This window comes from Aethalodelphis obliquidens, unplaced genomic scaffold, assembly GCF_003676395.1.
Source record: "Aethalodelphis obliquidens isolate GAN/ISIS:26980383/991018 unplaced genomic scaffold, ASM367639v1 scaffold38, whole genome shotgun sequence".
Classification (NCBI taxonomy): Eukaryota; Metazoa; Chordata; class Mammalia; order Artiodactyla; family Delphinidae; genus Aethalodelphis; species Aethalodelphis obliquidens.
The window spans coordinates 12,672,027-12,696,344 of record NW_020837982.1 but is presented as its reverse complement, the minus strand read 5'-3'; the positions used below and the strand labels follow the sequence as shown (position 1 = coordinate 12,696,344).

General features: G+C 49.8%; 1 protein-coding gene and 1 long non-coding RNA gene across 5 annotated transcripts in view; both read left to right on the top strand.

Annotated features, from left to right (window-relative positions):
* The first annotated feature begins 15,360 nt into the window (after positions 1-15,360).
* GAS7 (growth arrest specific 7) overlaps positions 15,361-24,318 on the top strand; it is a 194,442-nt gene continuing 185,484 nt past the window's right edge. Inside the window, exon 1 of one of the 4 annotated variants that reach the window (XR_003438035.1) lies at positions 15,361-16,018. Coding sequence is in view for 2 of the 4 variants with exons in the window: in XM_027131059.1 (XP_026986860.1) it covers positions 15,836-16,018 (183 nt within the window). In the remaining 2 variants the exon portion in view is untranslated. The remainder of the gene's footprint in view (positions 16,019-24,318) is intronic. The other 3 variants (XR_003438036.1, XM_027131059.1, XM_027131060.1) reach the window with 3 other exon arrangements.
* Positions 16,541-23,811, top strand: LOC113633078 (uncharacterized). The gene is made up of 2 exons (XR_003438050.1): positions 16,541-17,465; positions 17,578-23,811. It is a non-coding gene; the product is annotated as an uncharacterized LOC113633078 (long non-coding RNA).

The following is a 24,318-nucleotide window of genomic DNA, read 5'->3' as shown; positions in this document are numbered from 1 at the left end:
TTGTTTGTTTTTTGTTTTTTGTTTGGCTGAGCCTCGTGGCTTGTGAGATCTTCATTCCCTGACCAGGGGTCAAGTCTCCGCAGTGAAAGCACTGAGTCCTAACCACTGGACGGCCAGGGAATTCCCAAAAGGCTTTGTAGATGTGATGAAATTCAAGATATTTTTTAAATTGAAGTAGAGTTGATTTACAATGTTGTGTTCGTTTCTGGTGTACAGTAAAGTGATTCAGTTATACATATACATAGATTCTTTTCCATTGTGTTTTATTATAGGATATGGAATCTAGTTCCCTGTGCTATACGGCAGGACCTTCTTGTTTAGCCTAAATTCAGGATCTTGAGATGGGGAGATTATCCTGGATTATCCAGGTGGGCCCTAAATGCCATCACATGCATCCTTATAAAAGGAGGGGCAGAGGGAGCATTTGCTACATACAGAAGAGGAAGAGGCAATGTGACCAGAGGGGCAGAGATTGGAGTGATGTGGCCAAAAGCCAGGGAATGTCCACAGCCACCAGAGACGGTGGGAGAGGCAAGGAACAGATTCTCCCCTGCAGCCTTCGGAGGCCGTGAAACTGGACCAGGCCAGGGAGACTGATTTCAAACTTCTGGCCTCCACTACTGTGAGAGAAAAAAATGTATGTTCTTGTAAGCCACCGAGCTTGTAGTAGTTTGTTACAGCAGCCATGGGAGATTAGTAGAGTCACCTTCATGACTTTTGCCAAGTCTGCACACCAATAGTGTAATTGTTTACTAACATTTGTCTTCAAATAAATTCTGAGCTAATAATATAGCTTTCTACTTTCACCTCGTGCTAGAAAAAAAATTCATGAAATCCTAAGTTTGATACTCATAAAATTTTCAGTTTAACATCATTTTAAATGCTCATCCCATGCCCCCTACAATTATCTGTTAAATCACCAGACCACCAGTAGAAGTGCCTCTCACTTATGAAACACTGACCCAGTTCTGCACAGCTTAGGGAGGATTCACGGTGCAGCTGGGCTTTCAAAACTGCTCCGTTAAATTCAAATTTCACTTGAAAATAATCAGAAAAAAGAAAGAATCAGCCCCTTTAAAAATAGAAGCCATTTCTCCAGCAAATTTTCGCAGAGTCAGGTTTTAAAATGCAGAATTTAGCAGAATCTTAAATCATCCTTGGTAGAGTTACTAACATATAGATAAGGACCCTTAAAGGAGAGAGCCATAGAGTGTGCCAGCAGGAGGCTGGATCTGATGGCAGCATCTAGCTACCAGGAATCTTGTTTCTCCAGCTCGAACCGGAATTGCCGGTCTCCATGTGTTTCTCTCTCTTCTCTGCCTCGGGACAGAGGGATACGTAGTGAACCAGGAATTGCTGCGCAAGGGAAGGGGCAAGGATTTTTAACACTGAGGGATGGTAAGGTGGTAGAATTGATAAGGTCCCCAACTGGAGAAGAATATGTCGATTATGGAAGTTTCCCATGACTCAAGCAGGGGAACAGACAGAGCAGGACAATTTCATCACCAAAGTTGGAACTGCCCACATGGGCGTATCTGGGGAGGTCTCCAACTCCAGAAAGAGAGTCGGGCTAATCTAGCTCATGCCTGGGAGTAGATATGGATGGAGAAGCAGTGGGTACTGACAGTTAAATTCTAAACCGGGCCAGTCCTGGATTTGCACCTATATTTCCCCAGTTTTTTTAAAGCATTGTTTCATCACAAGTTGTCATGGCGAGGAGGAAGCAATTCAAATGTGTTTGATGGAAAAGCTGATAAGTGGATAGATTCTCTCTTTTAGTTTATATGCTACTGTTGGGAAAAGTAATCTGAAAATAAAATTCTCCTTTTTAATTCTAAAAGGTCTGTAATTTAGATCACAAGCCTATCATCCAGGGTTCCACCAGCCAAGGCCTCTGACTTCACCTAAGGGAGCAGTCACATGTTTCCTCCTTTACGGCCATATCTCAGCACTAATCTGGCCCATCTTCTGATCATTAGCATCACCCCAAGGCTCCAGGAGGAACACTCTCCTTCCTGATTCAGTCAAATACTGCCTTGGAGCTATGGAAGACCACTGTGATTTTTACCTTCCTGGCATTATCCCTCCTTTTTCTGGCACCAGCATCCAGCACCTCCTCTTGGGAAGACTTCTTTGAAATTGCTGGATGGAGCTGAGCCCGCCCCCTTAGTTTCTAGGGGTGGCCATATATTACAGATTAAGTCAACCAGCGAGTCCCATCTGCTTGCCCCCAGCGAATGTTCAAGGCAGGGGTCAAAGAGAGTCAGGGTCAGAAGTTCTATTTCAAATACTTGGAGAATCTCCATACCTAGGCTGAACCTGAGAGTCAGTAAGACTGGAGATGCTGGCTGCCATGATGAGAATAAAGAATAAAGTTGACAGAGTTACATCAAATCAAAAGAAAGCAGAGTTAAGATACAGAGAGGTCAGGACGCTGTTTGAGACCCTGGATCCAGCCGTCCCTGAAGCTTCATATCCCTGCATCCTTCATTTATAGAAATCAATACCATACATTCTTCTTTTGTTGTTGTTGTTGGATTTTCTGTTATTTACAATTAAAAGTGTCCTGATAAATTGAGACTGGGGCACAAGCTATACCTTTGTAGGAATAGTGCATGTACCTCTCCTAGAGAGGCACATTGCAAAAAGGCATACCTGCCTGCTCAGGCTGGGGCATGGCCAGCCTATCAGGGTTCAGCCTGGATTGCAATCCCCACTTGTCCCATATGCCTGGTGTCCTTGTGCAGGGATTAAGTTGCACAATATACTCGATAGTCCCATGACTCAGAAAGGATTTTCTCCTTATTGTAGCCAGCCTCCAAGAGGGCCTCCGGTGAGGCTCCCCTCCTGGTATTCACGCCCTTGTATAATCCCTCCCAGCCCCACGTAGGGCTGTGTAACCAATAAGATAGTGTAGAAATAAGATGAATAACTTCTGAAGCTAGGTCACAAATATCACTGCGGCTCTCTCTTACTGGCTCTTGGATCACTCTCTCTGGGGGAAGCCAGCTGCCACGTCATGAAGACACTCAAGCAGCCCTTTGGAGAGGCTCCATGTGTTGAGAACGGAGGCCTCCTGCCAACGGCCACCACCGGCTCGTCAACCACATGAGTGAGTCATCTTGGAAGTTAGTCCTCCAGCCTCAGTCAGGCCTTCAGATGATGCAGCCCCTGCTAGTAGCTTTTTTTTTTTTGCCACACCACACAGCTTGTGGGATCTTAGCTCCCCGACCAGGGATTGAACTTAGGTCTACGGCAGTGAAAGCCCAAGTCTTAACCACTGGACCGTCAGGGAATTTCCTCTGCTAGTATCTTGACTGCAGCCTCATGAGCGACCCCAAGCTAGAAGCACCCAGCTCAGCTGCTTCCGAATTCCTGACACACAGAAACTGTGAGGTAATAGATATTTATCATTGTTTTTTGGGTTTTTTTGGATTTTTTTTATGGTACACGGGCCTCTCACTGTTGTGGCCTCTCCCGTTGTGGAGCACAGGCTCCAGACGCGCAGGCTCAGCGGTAATGGCTCACGGGCCCAACCACTCCGCGGCATGTGGGATCTTCCCGGACCAGGGCACGAACCCGCATCCCCTGCATCGGCAGGCGGACTCCCAACCACTGCGCCACCAGGGAAGCCCCTATCATTGTTTTAAGATGCTACGTTTTGCAGGAATTGGTCCAGAACAATAGGTAACTAGTGCACACTTCCTTATCAGTCTTCTCTTCTCCAATCCATCTCTTCTTCCTGGCTAAATTCCCTGGTTTCTTCACCAGGTTACCCACCACTGCTCCATGCAGCCCTTCAGTCTCATCCTCTTTCTTCAGCTGCGGTTTTCTCTCTACGGATCCCCCTTCGATGCAGCCCCCATGCCCCCCCTCCTCGCCCTCCATCCATCTCTGCCCTCCTCCTCCACCTGAAGAAATGGCTCTTTCTGCTTCCTACATCCCCACTCGTTTTCCTCTTGACAAACATCCTGGCAGCGGTTACGGTTGACAACCCTTGCTCTAAGAAAGTAGATGTCTTCATATATCCCAAGAGACCAGGAAACCTGGGGTTTTGTTTTGAGGCTGCTCTCCCCTCCCTCATTGCGCCATCTTCCCAAAGCACAGAGGGCAAAAATCTCCCACATCCCCTTCCTGTGGAGAAGTCCAGGCAGCCTGAAAAGCCCTGTGAATTCTAATTTTTCACAGGGCTTTTACAGTGGCAGAAGGGGCTAGGGAGCAGTATGCCATGATCGCCATGGCAACACGCTCCCTGGCGGGTCCTGGGCTGCACTCCCAGGCAGGGGAAGCAGCTCCCAAATGTGTCTGTCACTGTGGGCATCAGAAGGCGAGCTGCCCGGGGAAACAGAAGGGGCGGAGGCAGCAAGGCTTAGTGGGTGTCCCATCTCAAGAGGCATAGAGCCAGGTGACAAAGCCAGTGAGTGCGGCACTCGGTGAACAGGTAAGCTTGACCCAGGCCCTAACCGGAGCCCCACGTAGCCAGGTCTCTGTCCTCCCTGCGCTGTCTTCACTCCCTGATGATGTGGTCAGTGCTGGGATGCAGGTGACTCCTGCATCTGCAAATAAAGGTCAGCAAAGCCCATCATTCACTGTGCCAGTGGTTCCCAAACTTAGCTGCCCATTGGCATCCCCTGGAGATCTTTACAAAATGCTGATGCCCGGTTCCCAGATACTGGCTTAAAGGGCATGGAGTGCAGCCTGGCCATCAGGATGGTTTAGATCTCCAGGTGAATCTAATATACAGCAGAGGGTGGGAAGCCTTGCACTAAGCCCAGGGTCTCAGCCAGGTTTGTGCATGAGAACCACCAGGGAACTTAAGCATGCACACACCCCAGACCTCAATGATGAAAGTCTCCATAGTTAATCCCAGGTATTGGAATTTGTCACAAGTTCCCAGTGATTCCAGAGAACTGTTGGCATTTCATATCATGAATCCAGCATAACATCAGGCAAAACTTTGTAGAGTGGGGGGTCAACAAGGAATGTGGGAGGAACGGGATGGATTGGAGACTTCTGTGGGCCTCACATTGCCTCTTGGGGGTAGGTCTGGCTGGGGGATGTGGCACTGCAACTGTGAAGTTAAGATTGCTATTTGTATAGACCAAAGATGATCTGGCATTGTTGTTTCTGTGTAGTTCAATCTAATACCAACTCACTAGGAGACAACTGCTTCCAGAGGCTTGGAATCAAAACTGTCCCTTTTTTCAAACCCTCCTACACTGTTGGTGGGAATGTAAATTGGTGTAGCTACTATGGAAAACAGTGTGGACGTTCCTCAAGAAACTAAAAAGAGTTACCATATGATCCAGCAATCCCACTTCTGGGTGTATACTCGGAAAAGACAAAAACTCTCATTTGAAAAGATACATGCACCACAATATTCACAGCAGCACTATTGACAGTAGCCAAGACATGGAAGCAACCATTCATCAACGGATGAATGGATAAGAAGATGTGGTATACATATGCAATGGAATACTATTCAGCCACAAAAAGAATGAAATATTGCCATTTTGCAGCAACATGGATGGACCTAGAGATTATCATACTAAATGAAGTAAGTTAAACAGAAAAAGACAAATACCATATGATATCACTTATCTGTGGAATCTAAAAAGATAATGCCAGTGAACTTATTTACAAAACAGAAACAGACTCTCAGACATAGAAAACAAACTTATGGTTACCAAAGGGGAAAGGGGAGAGGGAGGGAATAATCAGGAACATGGGATTAACAGATACACACTACTGGAGCTTCCCTGGTGGCGCAGTGGTTGAGAGTCCGCCTGCCGATGCAGGGGACGCGGGTTCGTGCCCCAGTCCGGGAGGATCCCACATGCCGCGGAGCGGCTGGGCCCGTGAGCCATGGCCGCTGAGCCTGCGCGTCCGGAGCCTGTGCTCCGCAACGGGAGAGGCCACGACAGTGAGAGGCCCGCGTACCACAGAAAAAAAAAAAACCAGATACACACTACTATATAAAACATAAACAACAAAGATTTACCGTATAGCACAGGGAACTATATTCGATATCTTCTAATAACCTATAATGGAAAAGAATCTGAAAATTTGAATCACCTGAAACATTGTAAATCAACTATACTTCAGTTTAAAGAAAAACCCTGTCCCTTTTACTCGCAAACACTTGAAATAACTCGAGATAGTTTAAGCACTGTGGATGAAGGTTGCCATAGATTGAAAGTGCCCTCCCAAAATTCATATGTTGAAACCTACCCCTAGTGTGATGGTGTTAGGAAGTGAGGGCTTTGGGAGGTGAGTAGGTCATGAGGATGGAGGCCTCATGAATGGGATTAATGCACTTACCAGAAAGACCCCACAGAGGTACCTTGTCCCTTCTGCCCTGTGAGGACACAGTGAGAAGACAGCCGTCTATGAACAAAGAAGCGGGTCCCTCACCAGACACTGCATCTGCTGACGCCTTGATCTTGGACCTTGGCCTCCAGCACTGCGAGAAATACATTTCTGATTATAAGCCACCCGGTCTAGGGTATTCCGTTATAGCAGCCGAAATGGGCTAAGGTAAAGATCATTCCGGAAAGTAGTACACAGTGCCTTGACTTTGGAAGTGGAAGGGCTCAGGGTCATTGTCACTCTTACAAAACTTCATATTGGAGAGTGTTTTATAGTTCAGCAGCCACCTTTCAATGCATTTCCTACTTTGGTTTTTCCAACGGGACTGTAAGATAAGGCAGACGCCTTTTTTCCTGCAGGATAAGGCAGACACAGATGAGGAAACTGAGGCTCTGGCTAGAAGAGCAGAGCCTGGGCTACCATCCCCATCACTTGCTTTTCAAGCTTAGTTCAGGATCTGCTTACTCAGCTCTGCCCCCCGCTGTCTGTGCTGCCCCGTGTGTTAATGAACATCCGTCACCAACGTCTTAGAAACACCTCTGGGATAAGGCACTCTTTATTTTCTTGAGCCTTTTTTAGTGATTCTCCCAGATCCGTCTCCCCGCCAGTGTCAGCTGTCACCTGGCACTTCCTCCCGCTGCCGAGATACTTGTCCCATATACTATGGACTGAAAAACTAGCGAAGGAAAGTTAGTTTGTTAGAATTGTTTGGAAACGGTGTGAATACGCTCTCACTGAGATTCTGAAGGACTTTCCTAAGAGTTAGGTATATGCAAGAGGCTCGGGGACTGTACCTCCTTTTTTATTATGGAACTTTTCAAACTTATAAAAAAGGAGAGACTAGAATAATGACACCCCACCCCCACCCCCGCTGAAGCAGCCCGCCTTCTACAATTAACATGGTACATGCATTTCTTGCCTTGTTTGTTCAAAATTCCATTTTGCTCAGTTCTTGTTGAATTCTGGATTCCTGAAGTATCTGGATATTCCTGTACCATTCTTATCACTTTGAATACCCAGAGAGGACCCCTGTCATGCACCCTTTCATTTCTTAGCTGTCACTCAAGATGCTGGTATGGGCAGGTCTGAAGGGCAGTTTGCTACAAGGTTCTCAGGAAGCAGCTTGAGTCCTGCCCCATCTCCAGGCTGCACCCAGGGTCCTCACAGAGTAGTTCACGCTTCTCAGGCTCTGACCTCCAGGTGACCACAGGAGAGCATTTGCCTGGCTGGGAAATCCTGCTGGGGAAGTCAGGAGGAATGTAAACCTGTGTTCTGTTTCCTCCCCAAGGTTGTTCTGGAAGGAATTTTTATTAGTCTAGAGAGTAAATAAGTATGAATTCCACCTGCTTATGACACCAAGCCTAGAAGTTTCCACACACCACTCTCTGCCTTCTCAAATCCCAAATTTGGGTAAAGTCTCTTCCAGTCTGAACCCAGCCCAGGGCACACTTGCTAGAGATGGACTCTTGACCGAAAACATTCACCAGATGGCCTCCTGTGAGCCAATCCTTCCCATGATTTTCCGAAACAGGTATCACCACCCACCCCATTTCCCACTCCCGCCGTCTGCAGATGAGGAAATGGAGTTTCTGGGAGGTGAAGTCACTTGTCCCAGCCGTGTAATTAGTAAGCAAAAAAGTTGGGACTCGGATGAGCCTAATAATTATAGTCATTGAAGAGACTGTTCCTTTTCTGTTGTGATTAATTCCGAATTTATTTTTAGTCTTCAAAAGAATGGAGACTCGTGGTGGGGTTTTGTTCTGAGCCAGAAACGTGCTATTCCTGACAGTTTTCCCAGGCCAGCCCCCTTTCCCACGAGGAAACCAACAACCAGCAGCGAGGTGCATTTTTTCAAAGCTCAAGATTCCCCAGGGATTTGTGTCCGCCTAAGCGACTTTGGAGAACTATTTTCATACCTTGATAAGAGCGGCAGCACCTCCAAATGAAAACCCCAGCCTCAGCCACGCTGCTAGGGAAAAGGAATTAGGGTCTAGCTTATCTTTGGGGTAAGAGAAGCAGGCTGGATGGTAATCAAAAGCCTATCGTGCGTGCGTGTGTGTGTGTGTGTGTGTGTGTGTGTGTGTGTGTGTGTGTCTGTGTACTTCAAAGGCAGCAGAGACCAGGAGGGGCAGCAGTTCTCAGAAACCTCTCAAATTTCTTTTCTAAGCTTCCAGAGAGCCCAGCCCACGTTGGGTGGATTTTTCCAGGCTTCACATATGTTAATAGCCGCCATCGCGTTAGAGGTGGGTCTTGGCCCTGGAGGCTTGCTGTCTCTTTAATGTGGCTTTGCCTCTCTCTGCTGGGCTCCTCCGTGCATATTTTGTTGTTATTTACTCCCAAAGGGGAATATCACTTCCTTACTTCCAGCTGCCGCCAGGGTCCTGTGGGAATGGGGCAGACACTCCCTTGCCACCCACCTGCCAAGGACCGCTATAAAGATGGACTTCTTCTATTTCTAAATGTTATTTTTGGTCCCACAACTTACGATTTCTCTGTGGCCTTTCTTTTCCTCTCTCCTCCCCTCTCTCTTTTCTTCTCTTCATGCTTCTTTTGCAAATGAATTTCACCAGGGAAGCGGGGTCTGGCCAGAGTCTGCTCTGCCTTCAGAGCCTGGTGGGTGGGTGCATGTGGGTGGTGGACGGAGTGAGGGAAAGCAGGGCTGTCTTTTCTCTTCCGTCCTCCCTCCCTGGTCTCTCTCCCCCTCCCCTTCTCGCTTCTATCCCATCCCTTTTCTCTTATTCTATAGCCTCCGTCTCTCCCATTCCCCACAATGGCTTCCTCTCCTCGTTTATCTATGACGTCTCTGCCTTCCATTTTCTGCCTGCCTCTGGCTCCGCTTCTGCTTCCCTCGACATCTTTTTAATTGGTGGTGTCTGGCCAAATAGGATGCAAATGCAAACGCTTCCGACTTATAAATTATAACGTTCTCCAGTGGTACGAAGACTACCTGAAAATGTCTGGCAACCTTAGTGTTAAGGATGGTGTTTCTCAAAGTACGGTGTAAGGACTCCGGTAGAATAATACAGAGGTTTTATTAAAAACACAGATTTCTGGGTCCTATCATAGACCCAGTAAATGAGAATCTCCAGGAATAGGCATCACTTTTAACATGCTACTCCATGATTCTTTTTTCTTTCTTTCTTTCTCTCTTTTTTTTTTGTGGGATCTTTCCTTGCGGCATGCGGGATCTTAGTTCCCTGACCAGGGATCAAAACCGGGCCCCCTGCATTGGGAGTGCAGAGTCTTACCCACTGGACCACCAGGGAAGTCCCCTTGGTGATTCTTATACACACGGAAGTTTCAGAATCTCTGGCTGCACCTCTGGCTCAGACTCCACATGGGAGAAGTGGGGCGAGGATAGATGGAGCTCTGAATGCTTACTCTTCCTTGTAGGCCCAATGCCAGCTTTTTCCCGGACTCCAAGAGAACTGGGTCCATTTATTTTTTTCCAAAGTCATGATTTCAAAATGCTTATTTTCTGTACACTAACTTTCTTTTCCTTCCCAGTGTCTTCTTAAAGCTGATTCTCAAGATCACCGATTCCCAAGAAATGCACAAAACATTCACTACAATGCAGGAAGACAATGTTAGAATCTCTAATTGTGTATAATATATATTTTAATATAACTTTTTGTGTGTGTGTGTGGAACGCGGGCCTCTCACTGTTGTGGCCTCTCCCGTTGCGGAGCACAGGCTCTGGACGCGCAGGCTCAGCAGCCATGGCTCACGGGCCCAGCCGCTCCGTGGCGTGTGGGATCCTCCCGGACCGGGGCACGAACCCGTGTCCTCTGCATCGGCAGGTGGACTCTCAACCACTGCGCCGCCAGGGAAGCCCCTAATATAACTTTAAAATTTTTAATCTTGTGTATTATAAGGTACATTAGTTTAATGGTTCATGTATTTAATTTATAAATAATAGAAATACATATATTTGGGAGTTTTACTGATGGAGGTGCACGGTCAACAAAGTTTGGAGAACATCGCTCTAGAATCAAGACACTATATATTCTTTGAGGTCAGGGACTATGTTATTCTCTTTAACCAACTGTACTGAAGCATAGCATCCACACAGAAGAGTGCACAGGTGAGTGTACAGCCCGGAGAGTAGCCCTGTGTGACTCACACCCAGATCAACCAGGAGCCCAGATCCCCGCCCTCAATACCCGTCCCTCAAATAACGACTCTCCTGACTGCTAGGAATTTCATATAAATGGAATCATGCTATATGTACTCTTTAGTGGGTTTTTTGGCCAACATTGCATCTGTGGGGTTCACTTACCTGTAGCAATAGTTTGTTCATTCTCGAAGTGTAAAGTTTTCCATTGTATAACTGTGTCATCATTTTACCCACGCTACTGTAGATGGACACTGGGCTGTTTCAGTTTGGGGCTCTTATGAATAGTGCTGCTATGCACGTTGTATATGTCTTTCCATGAACATATGACCACAGCTCTCAGTTGGCTCTATACCTAGGAGGGGAATGGATGAGTCATAAAGCATGCTCCCTGCAGCTGTGCTAAATATCGCGTTTTCCAACGGGCTCCTCTCAGCGGTGCATGAGCACCCCATGTGCCTCAGAGCCTCATAATACCTGGTATTTTCTATTTTGCTTTTATATTTGCCACCTGGTGAGTGTATATTGTTACTTCCTTTTGATTTTGATTTGCTTTTTTTTGATGATTGATGAAGTTGAGCACCTTTTAATGTTATTGGCCATTTGGATGTCTTCTTTCATGAAATGCCTGTTCAAGTCTTTTCCCTTTCCTCTATTGCGTCATCCATCTTTTTCTTCCTGATTGATAGGAACTCTTTATATATGCTCCATACTTGTCTCTCTATCCCAGGCCCAACACACTGTCCATGTGATAGCACAGCCTTAATAGCTCTTCAGGTCGTTGCTGAATAAACTGGCCCATGGGTATGGAAGAGCATCCTTGTTTTTTTTTTTTTTTAATTTTTAAAATATTTATTTATTATTTATTTTGGCTGCTCCGGGTCTTAGTTGTGGCATGCAGACTTCTTAGCTGCGGCATGCATGTGGGATCTAGTTCCCCGACCAGGGATCGAACCCGGGTCCCCTGCATTGGTAGCATGGAGTCCTACCCACTGGACCACGAGGGAAGTCCCAGGGCATCCCTGTTGAATGAATGAGGCCTTTGCATATTTTTGTTTATTTTTTGGTTTATGTTAGCAGCTTTACTGAAGTATAATTTACATACCAAAAAATTTACTTGTTTTAAGTGTACAATTCAATGATTTCTGGAACTGTGCAGAACCATTACCACAGCCCAATTTTAGAAAGAAACCTCCTGCCCCTTTGCTTACTCCCTACTCCCACTTCCATCCTCAGGCAACTGCAAATCTCTTTACTGTCTCTATAGATTTGCCCTTTCTGGACATTTTATATAAATGCAATCACACAATACTGGCTTCTTTCACTCGGCATGGTGGACGTCTTTGAGATGCATCCTGTATCAGACCTCCATTCCTTTTTGTGGCTGAGTGAGTAGTCCATTGTATGGGTATACCACATCTTCTCTGTTCATCAGTTGATGGGCATTTGGATGATTTCCACTGTTTGGCTCTTAGAAATAGTGCTGCTGTGGATATCCACTGCGAGTTTTTGTGTGGTTGTCTTCATTTCTCTTACGTAGATACCTAGGACTATTGCTGGGTCATACGGTCAAGTTATGTTTAATTTTTTAAGAAATTGAAATCCTTGTATTTCTCTGCCATCCATAGGCTGCGGGTGCAAGGGCATGTGAGACTGTCTCAAATAGAAAAGAAATCTCCACCAGCACATGGTTATCAAGTGCACAGTGTTGAGAGAAAGCTAAGAAAAAGGGAGCAAAGCCTGATCTTGGGAGTTGACAGTCTAAGCCAGATGTTCTAACACATGTGTTTATAGAGTAACTTGGCAATATGGAAAATCTGAATCTGCACAAAGGTCCAAACTATCTGTGCAAAACGAATTGAGGAAGTACTGAATGCCTACTTTTTGCAATGTTAGGCTTTAGGAGGGATAGACGGAAATTTAAAACAAACATGGTATCCTTCCCCTGAGTTACTAAGCATCTAATCAGTAATGTAAGACTTAGTTATCAAAGAAGTTAGATAATTAGAGATTTAAATACAAGTTCAAGATAATAACAGAAGATTTGGGTGGGGGAGGAAGGCAAGGAGGAAAATAGATAAGGGAGAAACTCATCTTTCCTTCAAGATCTTGTGAGAAAACAGAAACCCAGAGTGTGTTCCTTTAAAATTTTTGGCATTCCAAAGATGTAAGGGTTTCCACTTCTATTATTGCCCTGGAAATCTTAGTTCAAAAGGAAGTGTTGGATAATAACTAACCAGGACCATTGGGCTAGGTAGAAAATAATGACTGCTAATATTTGAGTACTTAATGTGCCAGCCATCGCTCTAAACAGTTTACATTTTTACTCATTCAATCCTCTTAATAACTCTGTGATAGAAATACTACTATCATCTTCTAATGATGAGGAAAACGAGGCTCAAAGAGGTTAAGTACATTGCCCAAGGGCACACAGCTAGAAAATGGCAGAACTGAACTTTGGATACAGGGAGTCCAGAGCCTATACATTTAACCACCTCAAGTCCTATAGTCCAGCTATTGGATTCAGTCTCCAATCACAGATGGGGAAATAGACCCAGAGGTGTCAGGGGATTTATCTGAGATCAGGGACAGGAGTTCCACTGACTGCTAGTGCAGTCTTACTTGTATCGAGAGTGACATTGGGTATCACCAGAGAGTCCTTTAAGATGCTATTTGTGGATGAGCCACGATGCATTTTCTGACTCCGGCAGAGTGGACCAGAGGAAGCAGTGCTCCATGTACAATAAGCCAGGTCTGACCTCTGCTGTTGACCAGCCATATAATGGTGGGCAAGTCATGCCCTCTGAGCCCAGTTTTTCTACTTGGAAAAAGTAGAAAAGTAGTACTTGTAGTTTTTCTACACCAGCTCATAGGACTACAGGAATAAAATGAGAGAACTGAAGAAGTTGACAGTCATGATCAATTTTGGTGCTGCAGAACTGTTTGGGGCCGGTCATTTGGAACTGAAGTGTATGGCATGCTGTGTCAGCTGAAATTTCACAAGTCCAGACTGGATCACAGGTTGTTTACAGGTACCCCAGAGGAGTCTGGATTGCAGGAAGGCTCTGGACCAGCCATCCTAACTTGAACTGGGCCATATCATCAGATATGAAACCTCAGGTCAGCCTGCACAAATGCCCCTGATATAGGGCATTTTAGTCCCGTTTAAGACTTTGATTAGGTCAGTTACTTTTTTAAAAAATTAATTTTTTATTTTATTTTATTTATTTTTGGTTGCATTGGGTCTTCGTTGCTGTGCGCGGGCTTTCTCCAGCTTCCGTTGCGGTGCGAGGGTTTCTCATTGAGGTGGCTTCTCTTGTTGCGGAGCACGGGCTCTAGGCGTGCGGGCTTCAGTAGTTGTGGCACGCAACCTCAGTAGTTGTAGATCGCGGGCTCCAGAGCGCAGGCTCAGTAGTTGTGGCGCATGGGCTTAGTTGCTCCGTGGCATGTGGAATCTTCCCAGACTAGGGCTTGAACCCGTGTCCCCTGCATTGGCAGGTGGATTCTTAACCACTGCACCACCAGGGAAGCCCTGGTCAGTTACTTTTAGTGACTGTTTTCTGTATCAAATTTTGCAGCTCTGCTTTAAGGGACTCTTAGTGGTGACCGTGGTCAAGAGTTTGTTTCCCCATGATTGTAGACAAGCAAGGGTTTGTGAATTTGCAATTGATGGAATATGATAAACGATCTGCGTTTGTCAACTTGCCCATGGCCAGAGGCCAGGCTGAGGCTGCTAGGGCAGATGGCGTAAAGGCAGAATTTGGCTCAACGGTGATTCTCAAAGCTAGGGTGGGCCTGGGCATGAGCATTTAACATTACTCAGGTGACTCTAATGAGAACCACTGATTCAAAGTGTGGAAAGAGCTCTTAAGGCTCTCGTAGCCCAGCTGGGCTGGTTTTGTAAAGGGTATCTATGGAAGCACAGTAAGAGATGAGGGTGGGGGAGGTATTGAGGAGGGCCTGAAATGCACAGGCTGAGAAGTCTAAGTTTAATGTAAAAGGTAATAGGGAGCCATGGAAGGTTACTGAGCAGGATGTAAGGGCAGGCAATTAGGAGTATACAGAGAGATGAAAGGGTTCGGCTATTTACAGTGTAGGAAATGGAATTTAAATTTTCCTGTAGAGTAGGTGAACAAAGAAAGCTTTCTTTTACTTCTAGGCCATCAGTTCAAGGTCAGCTTCCTTCAGCACCCAGGTCCACTGGTACCAGCAGAGCAGGAGCTTGTCCCAAATGAATTTTGTAGGTACCTGGCACATTGCGTGGAACGTGGCAGCCTCCCACTAATGTCTGTTGACTGAGTAAACGAGTGTAGACTCCTCAGCCTGGCCCATCTCGATTTCAGGAGAGCTGGTACCCTGGGCCAGCCTCCCCTTTGCACGCACAAGCGACGGGGCCTGCTCTTCTCACCTTCTCCTCTTCTCCTTTTATCCGTAGTGATCTCCGTCCAATTCTGCCAACTCGGATTCCGACTCCGTCGCCTCGCCGCTCGGTCCCTCCGGTGTAACCCGCTGCCACCTGGCTTCCCGGCTCAGGCGCCCGGCTTCAGATCTGTCTCTCACCCATTGTCCAATTTCCGGTGAGTCAAGTTCAACCCCAGGTTCAACCCCTAGTGACGGCCACAAACACATTCTCTCACAGGCACCCCAGAGGAGGCGCCCGCCCACCACCGGCCACGAGGCCTACAAAACGCGTAGAGAGTGGTGTTTCTACCCCCGCGGCTTTCGGTGGTGCGAGTGTGAGCTGGGAGACCCCTCCCCAGTGACCCGCCCGCTCGGCTAGGGAGCGCCCGGCCCTCAGAGGGCGTGGCCGCCCCGGTCCAGCCCCCGCCCAGTCCCGCCCCCTCGCGCCGAGAGAGCCCCCGGCAGGCTACCCGGCCGCCAGCCCCTTCTCCACGTCCGCCGCCACTCCCTCGCCGCGGAGCGGGGCCGAGGGGGATGCTCCAGGTCCCACCTCCGCGGGGAGCTGCGCATTTCCGCGCGCCAGGGCGGCCCCGGCTCTGGCCGGCCCTCGCGGCGGCCGCCCGCGTTCCGCGTCCCCGGGAAGTTGTCTCCGGAGCCCGCGGCGCCTGGGTCTCCTCCCCCTGAGCCCCGCCCCCCCCGGCCCGAGCTGGGAGCCGCGAGCCGCCCGGCCCGGGGGCGTTGCCGCTCGCTCCGAAGCCAGCAAGTCTCAGCTTCCCTGCGCGGGGCGCGCGTCCCCCGCCTAGCCGGGGACCCCCGCGCACCCCCGAGACGGCGCGCGCTCAGAGCGCGGGAGCCCGGAGCGCCGGGCGCCTGGGACCCCGCGGAACCGCTGCCCAGACTGCGGGGCTCGGCAGGGATGCAGGCTGCGCTGTGAGCCCGGGCGCCAAGGCCATGTCCGGCGCCCGCTGCCGGACCCTGTACCCCTTCTCCGGGGAGCGGCACGGCCAGGGGCTGCGCTTTGCCGCGGGCGAGCTCATCACGCTGCTGCAGGTCCCGGACGGCGGCTGGTGGGAAGGCGAGAAGGAGGACGGGCTCCGCGGCTGGTTCCCGGCGAGCTACGTGCAGTTGCTGGAGGTAAGGGGCGAGGGCCGGGGCTGGGAGACCGGCGCGCTCGCATACCTGTTGCCCGCGCCCGGGAGGCCGGAGCCGCCCCTGCCCGAGGGGCGCCCCGTGGGCCGCCGATGCGCGCCCGACCCAGAGCCGCGCGCTCCTGGGGGTGGCGGAGGCGGCGGGCGCCTCTCCGGGCGTGGGCAGCGCGGGGCTCGCCCTGCGCGCGCTCCCCGTGCCGGGCCTCCCGAGTACATCGAGGCCGCCCTGAGGAAGCGAGAACTTGTTGCCAGTGTGAGTTCGGGAGCTGGCGGGCGCGTTCCGGCGGTGGCCGGGGCCGCAGAAGGGTTGCGGCGTCCGGCGGTCCAGGGAAGACGCACGGAGGATGGGGCTGGGGAAAGTGGCACCGCTTGGGCCCCGGAGCCCCGAGCCTGCCGACCCGTGGACGGTCGTCCTGCGGCGGGTCGGCTGCCTGGCCGCCTCCGGGCCGCCCACTTACTGGTCAGCTGAGCCTGGCTAGCCACCAGCCCGAGCCCCGTCAGCAGGCTTGATCCAGGGGTGCTGCAGCCCCCGGCCAGCGCCCCGTCCCCTGGCCCAGCTCCCCGAGGCCAGGGTTCAGAGCCTGAAAAGTGGCCTGTCCTGGTGTTCTGGCCTGGCCCCGGGCTTCACAGGACCTGCTGAGCCAAGTCGGCTGGCTGTTTATCGTCTGGGTGACAGTTGGGAGGCCTCGATGTCCTCTCGTCGCCGAGCTCATGGTCATAGCCTGAGTGGGATTCTAAGTTCCCCAAGTCCTTTGGTGGCGTGCGGGCTGGGCTTTTACAGGGTGTCCCCTTTAGTGAAGGCTGCCCGACCCCAAGATTGTTGTGAAGGCTGTGAGTAGCCGGAAGTATTCTGGCAAAACTGTCCAAATCACAGAGACTAAACTGATTAATAATTTACCCTCCCCCTCCACCTACTTCACAAAGAACAAAGTAGCAAATTTTGACTGAAAATGCTCTGTGCAGCTCAAAAAAGACAGAAAGAAAGCTAGATAGAGGTGAAACGGTTATGGGTGAGTTTGCCTGAGAAATATCCTGTGGAAACTTATCAAAATAGAGCCTGGCCTCTTAGAGGTACGTGATGTTTGTTTCAGGTCCAGAGAACAAAATCCCTCCTACATGGGTTAGTAGCATTTGACCAAGTTGAGGCTGGAAGGAGCCTTCCTGGGCTGTCAGCTGAGTGTATTCGGGCACCTTCGTGGTTCTGTCATTTGAGAGCCTGGCTGCCTAGGAGAGGTTCAGGTGTTCCTCAGTTTTCGTAGTTCCCTTCCTGAGATTCAGGTGTGGAAGAAAGCAAGTGAATTGCTTCTTACGAAGACCCGGAGCCTCCTTGTTTCTAGCCCAGCAGCCCTGGCAGAGACTCCTGTCGTAGAGTCCTCTGGTGGCCACGCTTTTCCAGGAAACACTGATGTGGAAATTTGGCTGTTGGATGTCTGGTGAGGAGTGTCCCTGGCTGGACTCAGCCAGCTGTGTGTTGGGTGGGGGTGAGACTGGTGGGTTTGTCGGCTGTGTTAGCAAGAGTGAAGTGCCTTTGCTTTTTCTTCCCAGGGGCAAAGGGAGCGTGAATCAGACCACCCAGGGGACAAGCAGAATGATCAGCTAGGACAGCTGTGGGTGTGTCAGTCACAGTTCGTGGCATGTGTGTTGCCTAAGGTGCTTTCAGACAAGTACCCATCTGTGTGAGTAGTGCCCCTAGAGGGGCTTACGTTTGTTAAGCACCTATTAGGCACCAGGCATGGTCCATACAGTGTCACCAATTCCCCAGACAGCCCTGGGAAGGGGGATGCACTATCCCCATTTTACAGGCAGGCAAACTGAATGTGAGACAGGTGAAGGCAGTTGGCCAGGGAGTAATGCTTGCGTAGCTGGTTAGCAGCTCAGCTGGCTGAATGCTACCCTCTGTGCCTGTATCTCTTTTAAACCCAGTATCCTTGGCCCAGCTGTACCAGAAGGCAAGTGAAGAAAGGGTCTGGATCCCTGTGGGAAAGGGCCAGTGCAGCTCCCAAGGTCCACCTGTCAGTGACCACATCCTTGAGGGAGGCAGGGACGCTGGGGCTCCAAGGAGGGCAGCTGCTCCTTCCTACCTGGAGCATCTCTCCTGCGAAGGCTGGAGTTTGATTTCGCTCAGAGCCCGCTGGTTTTCCCACAGGTGGAGACAGGAGTGGGCCTGAGCCCCGCGACTCTTTTCAGGGCCAAAGCAGACGCATCTTCCACGGGGAGGATCATAGATCAGGCCCTTTTGTCTGTGGGAACCTCTTCCCTGAGCAGGCTGGACCTCAAGGCTGAGGCTGGGGAGGGATGGAGGAGATGCAGGTAGGGTCCCTTGGAATGGGGTGACTCCCCAGAGACAGGCTGGGTCAGGGGAGAATGCAGAACTCCTGAGGGGGTTGCCGGCGGTGGGCTGGCCAGCATATGGCACTGGAGGAGTGCCAGCCAGGTGTTAGTGCAGAAGCCAGGAGGCCAGAGAAGGGCCCACTTACTAGAGCTGGGAAGCCTCTGCTAGTGGCAGCCTGGCACTGAGCTTGCTGGGGGCATGGAGTTCAGAAGGCCAGGGGAGCTGTCGCAGATACAAGTACAGACAGGAGGGGCTCCACCAGACTCCTGCGGCAGGAGTGGGATGGTGGGTGCACAGCTGAGAATGGCACTGCCAGCATAACCCCCACCCCAGTGCACCGTTTGCTCTCTGGCGGAAAGAGTGATGTCAGGAAACCCCATCTTGGCAAGAGTGTGCTAAAGATTGAGGGCAGTGTGTGCAAAATGCACACGCCCCAAGGATTTCCTCCTTGTTCACGTGAAAAAAGGGGAACTGAGAGGCCCTGGTTTGCAGGAAGCATACCCCGTGGCGGGGAGTTGCGAGCTAACTGAGACGGCCCAAAGATCCACCCTGGTGGCCTGCCCCTGCGGAGAGGCCAGTTTGGTGGAGGTTCTGGTCCTGGTTCCTGGGGAAATCTCTTTGGTCAAGACCCCAAGGAAGTGGGGGGACAGGACAGAGCGTACTTGGCTTACAGAGGGCGGCCTCCAGGAAAACCTCTGCCAAGCAGAGCTGGGGGGAGCCCTGGTGGGCAAGGACTGGCCACAAGGATCCTGCTATTCAGTGAGTGGGGCAGCCTTTCAGAGGGTGCCAGGTGGAGGGGAGCCAGCTCCTCCCAGAGAAGGGAGGAGGCCTAACAGATAAGACCCACAGCTGCCCAGGAGTTATCAAGGCCCTTAGATAAAAGCAGCCAGGAACATCTTTCTTGAGGGTCTGTTCAGCCACGAAGAGGTCAAGGATCTGAGAGAGACGTGGTCTAGGGGGAGCTGAGGTGATGCTCTTCCCTCGAACGAAGAGAAGAAATTAGGGCTCTGGAAGATACTGTCAGGCATCTGCAAAAACCACCAGAGCTTTTGGGAAATAATTCTGGAGGGTAATAAGACTGGAATGCATACACAACAGAGCTTTCCTTGACAGAGGTGCTGTTCTCAGGATCCACGATCTGGCTGCAAGGTCGCTTGCAAGGTACTCAAGAGGTACTAACGGAATATGACACTGCCAGCTGGACTAGTCAGCTGCAGAGGGTCACCCTTGCACCTCCTTCCCTTCACCTTCTGTTCTCCCCTTTTGGGTTCAGGTGATTGTGCTGCAGGAGTTTACAAGGTGCGGCTGGGGCAGAGAGATGTGCTGTGGATCATTAAGGGATAGTATTTTATCCATTGCTATGTAACAAGCCACCGCAAAACAACCGTTTGTTATCATCTCACACATTTCTGTGGGTTGACGGGGCTCAGCCGGGCGCTTCTTCTGCCGGTCGATCTTGGTGTCTCTCACGCGTTTGCAGTTAGATGGTGGCCGCAGCTGGGGTCCTGGAGGCTCAGCTGGGCTGGCACCTCCAAAATGGTGTCTTCACTCACATGCCTGGTGCCTTCCATCTGGCCTTTCTCTCTGCGTGGTGTCGTCCTCGGGTGCCTTTCTGCATGGCCTTTCTCTTCAGCAGGGCAGTTGGAGTGTTTAACATTCAGGCTTCTTAACACAAAAGTGCAAGTTGCCAGGTCTTCTTAAGGCGTAGGCTCAGAACTGGCGCACCACTTCTACCACATTCCACGGGTAAAGTGAGTAACAGTGTGGGAGGGAGGTGCATACAGGTGTGTATACAGCGAGGCAAGGTTCATTGAGGCTATTTTGCAGACTAGCTACCTCAGAAGGGTAGGGAGAACACCCTGGGACAGATGATCCATTAGAGAGGAAGCAGCGCCAGGCCAGACCCTAGAGAGAGCCTGGGGTGGGGATGGGTAGAACGCACAGATTTGGCCATTCTGCTAGGAAATTCTCCATCGCCATCCTTGCAAGTTTTTGTTGTTGTTCGTTGTTTGTTTTTGTTTTTAAAGTCGCCAGGGATTTCTTTATAAAGGCCACACAATAAATGGTGCAGCTGATTTTGAAACTAGATTTTCCTGTCCCTGAAGCCTGGGTCTGTCCCCTGGGCCACCGACAGACCAGCCCAGCTTTTTCAGGGTGGGGCTGTTTGGTGCTGGTTGTTAATGGACATGGTGCCTCCGAGCTGCCTGACATCTAGTAGATGCTTGATGTGTTATACAAATTGATTTTAATACAGGGCCTTTCTTTCTGTTACGTGGAAATTACCTAAAATGGGCGTGACCTTGTTCCTCACACCCGTATTTTTTAAGGCGGTCGTCAGCTCTTTCACAAAAGGCATAATTAGGGTTGGTGGTTTGCAGAGCATGTAGCTGTGATCGAAAAGATTACGGTGCTTTCTGCCATCTTCACGAAGTCATCCTGCCCTTTGACTTGGGGGCTGTGGCCCGCGTTTGTGGCTCCTGTGCTGTGTGAAACTCTCCCTTTGGCCCATACTCTGTCTGCCTCTGATCCGGAGGGGCGTCCCCCCTCTGCACTGCTCTGTGCTGGTCTGGTCAACTGGCCACCCCTCAGGACTTCAAAGCAGTCGGCCGGGCTTGTTGGAGTCTCTGGATTCGGGGCATCTTCACAAAAGTTCCCTTAGCAACAAGTCGGCAGGAATCCCTGACATCTGTTAACCACCACATGAATCCCTGCAGTCCATTACCAGCTGGAAACATGAATGGGACGCTGACCCGCTTGTACTCTTCCCAGCCTGAAAAAGCCCAGCTTTTATCTGACAGCCTGGTCGACCTCGTCTACGAGGACGGATGCTGGTCCCTACGTGGCCGGTGAAAGAAGAGGTTTGGTAAACCAGGAAGGCTTGGATACCGGTTAGGTGTCGGGATTTTTGTCGGGCCGCTCCAGGGGACGGTGTTCTCCCAGCTGCCCGCTTATCACTCCCAGCAGGCAGGCGGCACGTGACAAGCTTTCCACCAGAATGTCAGCACGGGTCCCCTGGTCCTTAATTGCACAATGAGTAGATTCCGCTCTTGCCTACGGCGGCAAGGCTTCTGGGTGGTGTTTGCCCCGTGGAGAGAAGTAGAAATGGTGGCCAGCAGCTCGGCCTGGCTTGTCCTTTGGAGGACCAGAGCATGGGTGACACTGTGTGGGTTCAGTTGCGACAGGTGTGTGAATTGTGCCAGGTTCGTGTAGATTCCTCAGAGGACTCACCCACCTCCTCCCTCCACATTTAGTGTCTCTCCTGTCTTCCATCTGGTAAAGATCTGTTTTATTAGGTTAACTTCCCGGTTCACTGTATTCCCCTCGGTTCTTGAGCTGGTCGCCAGACTCAGTCCCCAGGGACTTACATGTCCAAGCTAAACTCTTAATCGCTCCCTTCCTTTCACCCTCTTTTCCCCCCACCCTCCAAACCCTTGTGCATGTCGCCACCATCTCTCTACCGCGTCACCTGACTCTGCCCGCCTCTTACCTTTTCTCTCCTGTTCATTCGGGTGGCAAGCCTGGTCTGCTCTCCCTGAGAAACGTTTCTCAGAGCCTTCTCCTTCTGCACCTGCCTTGGCAAACTTTTTCTGTAAAGGGCCAGGAAACATGTTAGGCTCTGCAGGCCAAGAGGCACACTCGAGTTACAGCTGCATCACTGCGATGTGTAGTGCGCCGCAGGCAGTGAGAAGCCGTGAGAGCGCCCATATGGTCTCTGTCACAGTGGCTCAGCTCTGCCCGCGGAGCACGAAACAGCTAGAGAGGAGCCCCAAACCGACGGGTGTGGTTGTGTTCCGATAAAACTTTATTTATGGACACTGAGGTTTGAATTTGTGCCATGCAATATCCTTCTTCTTTCGCTCTGTTCTCAACCATTTAAAGATGGATAGGCCATTCTTAGCTTATGGGCTGTGTGTAGTTTGCCAGTCCCTGTTCAAAAGTTGATCGTTCATTCAACAACCCCTAATTGAGTGCCGACGATGGGATGTGAGCACTGCTGGAGGTGAAGCAGTGATAAGACATAGAAAAGACGCTTACCTTTTAGTTGGGGAGATGGTAAACTAGCAAAAAAAAAAAAAAAAACCATATATATATATATATGTGTGTGTATGTATACTTTTAAAGTGGTATGGGGCCAAGAAAACAGGGTACTGTGACAAACTAGGGGTGTGGGGTGCAGGAAGGGAGGGGGTCCCAGAAACTGTCAGAGAAGGCTTCCCCAAGGAGGGTATGTGTGAGCAGAGACCTGCGTGAGGCACAGGAGCCAGCCGTGTGAGGATCTGGGGGGGGGGGGTGTGAGTATTTGCACTACAGATGCAGGTAACCCTGAAGAGCGGTGTATGTCTGATAGATTTGAGAGAACCAGAATATTCCAGAATGGTTAGAGGGCAGGGAGCGAGGACGAGAGAAGTTGGGATGTGACAGGGAGGCAGGTAAGTTGGATAGCTGTCTCTCCCCCACCCCCACGTGGGCAACTTGATTTTTCTCTACGAACTTGTATTTTGAATCGCTATCCTGCGTGGCGGAAGAAATGAACTGTCGAATAATTTGAGGCTGCTTGCCTTTCCCCAGGTTTGCATTTATGGTCTGGGGGGCTGAACTGCAAAATCATCATTCCAAGGGCCCAGCTGTTCCTTGATGTCCTTTGGGCATCTGCTGAGCTGTGCTCCCCGCGTGGGTCTCTGTCTATCCATACTGTTGCCAGAGACAGTCTCCCGTCTGAAGGGTCCCTCCCTCTCCTCCTCCTCAGCAGTTTTGGGAGGACAAAATTGGAGTGTCATTCTCTGACACCGACTGAAGCTTCTTTTGCCTCCACTGGTGTGTTGGTAAATGTTTAACAATCAGCTTTGGCGGATGGAGGGTGGGAGGTGAAGTGAGAGAAGTTCTGATTTGTCGCGTTTGCCAATTTCTGGGGTGTAAGTACTCCTGCCATGGCTGATTTGAAGCTACCAGTGGCTTCTTTTAATTGAATACATTTGACATGCCATCTTGTGTAAAGTTAAGGTATACAACGTGTTAATTGGATACGTGTATATATTGTAATATGATAGAGATATTTAGCACCTCTGTCACATTCCCTAATTATCCTTCCTTTTTAGTGGTTGGTAGCTTTCGGTTTGATTGATAGGTTGGCGTGCTCTGATTTGTTCTGGAAAGCTCACCTGGGCTGTAGTGTGGAGGACGGATTTGCAGAGGGTAGGGAGGGAAGCAAGCAGACGAGTTAGGAAGCTGGGAGCAGGTTGGTGGGAGTGGAGGTGCTGAGAGAGAAGTGGATGGAACTGGAATGTATTTTGAGGGTTGAGTCAAAAGGACTTGCTGGTAGATTGACTGGGGAGGGCGAGGGGGCCTCACCTCTGCAGGTGAGTTGTGATGCACTGTCCCTGTGGTATTGTCCTCATCTGTGAATCGCCCATTCTGCCACCAGAGACCTCTTCCTTTAAAAAAAAAAATGAGGTAAAAGGCAAATTAAAATTGTGAAAAATTTAACGTCCTTAATGCAGAAAGTTCTTTTACAAGTTATTTTTAAAAGCCCAAAAGGAACACATCAGTACAAGAATGGGCAATGAACTTGGATAGACACTTTATAGTAGAAGATGCAAAGTCATCAGCATATTCAGTCTCACTAGTAGTCAAAGTATTGCACATTTTTTAAAAAGGTAGCTTTAATGAAAAGTGTCAAAATAAAAAAAGAATGAGTATTGGCAAGGGTGTAAGAAAATTGCCGTGTGCTTCCTGGAGTGTAATTTGGCAATATACCTTAAAACCTTAACAGCGTACGTGCCCTCTGATCCAGCAATTCCACATCTAGAAATGTGGATTCAGAAAGCATCTGGTAGGTAAGCTGTAAGCCTCAGAATACCCATTGCAGCCTGTTTCTAATATAGCTCAACTGGCCAGACCCTACCTGCCTACCAAGAGGAACTGGTTAAAATAAGATTCACCTGTTCTTCACACAA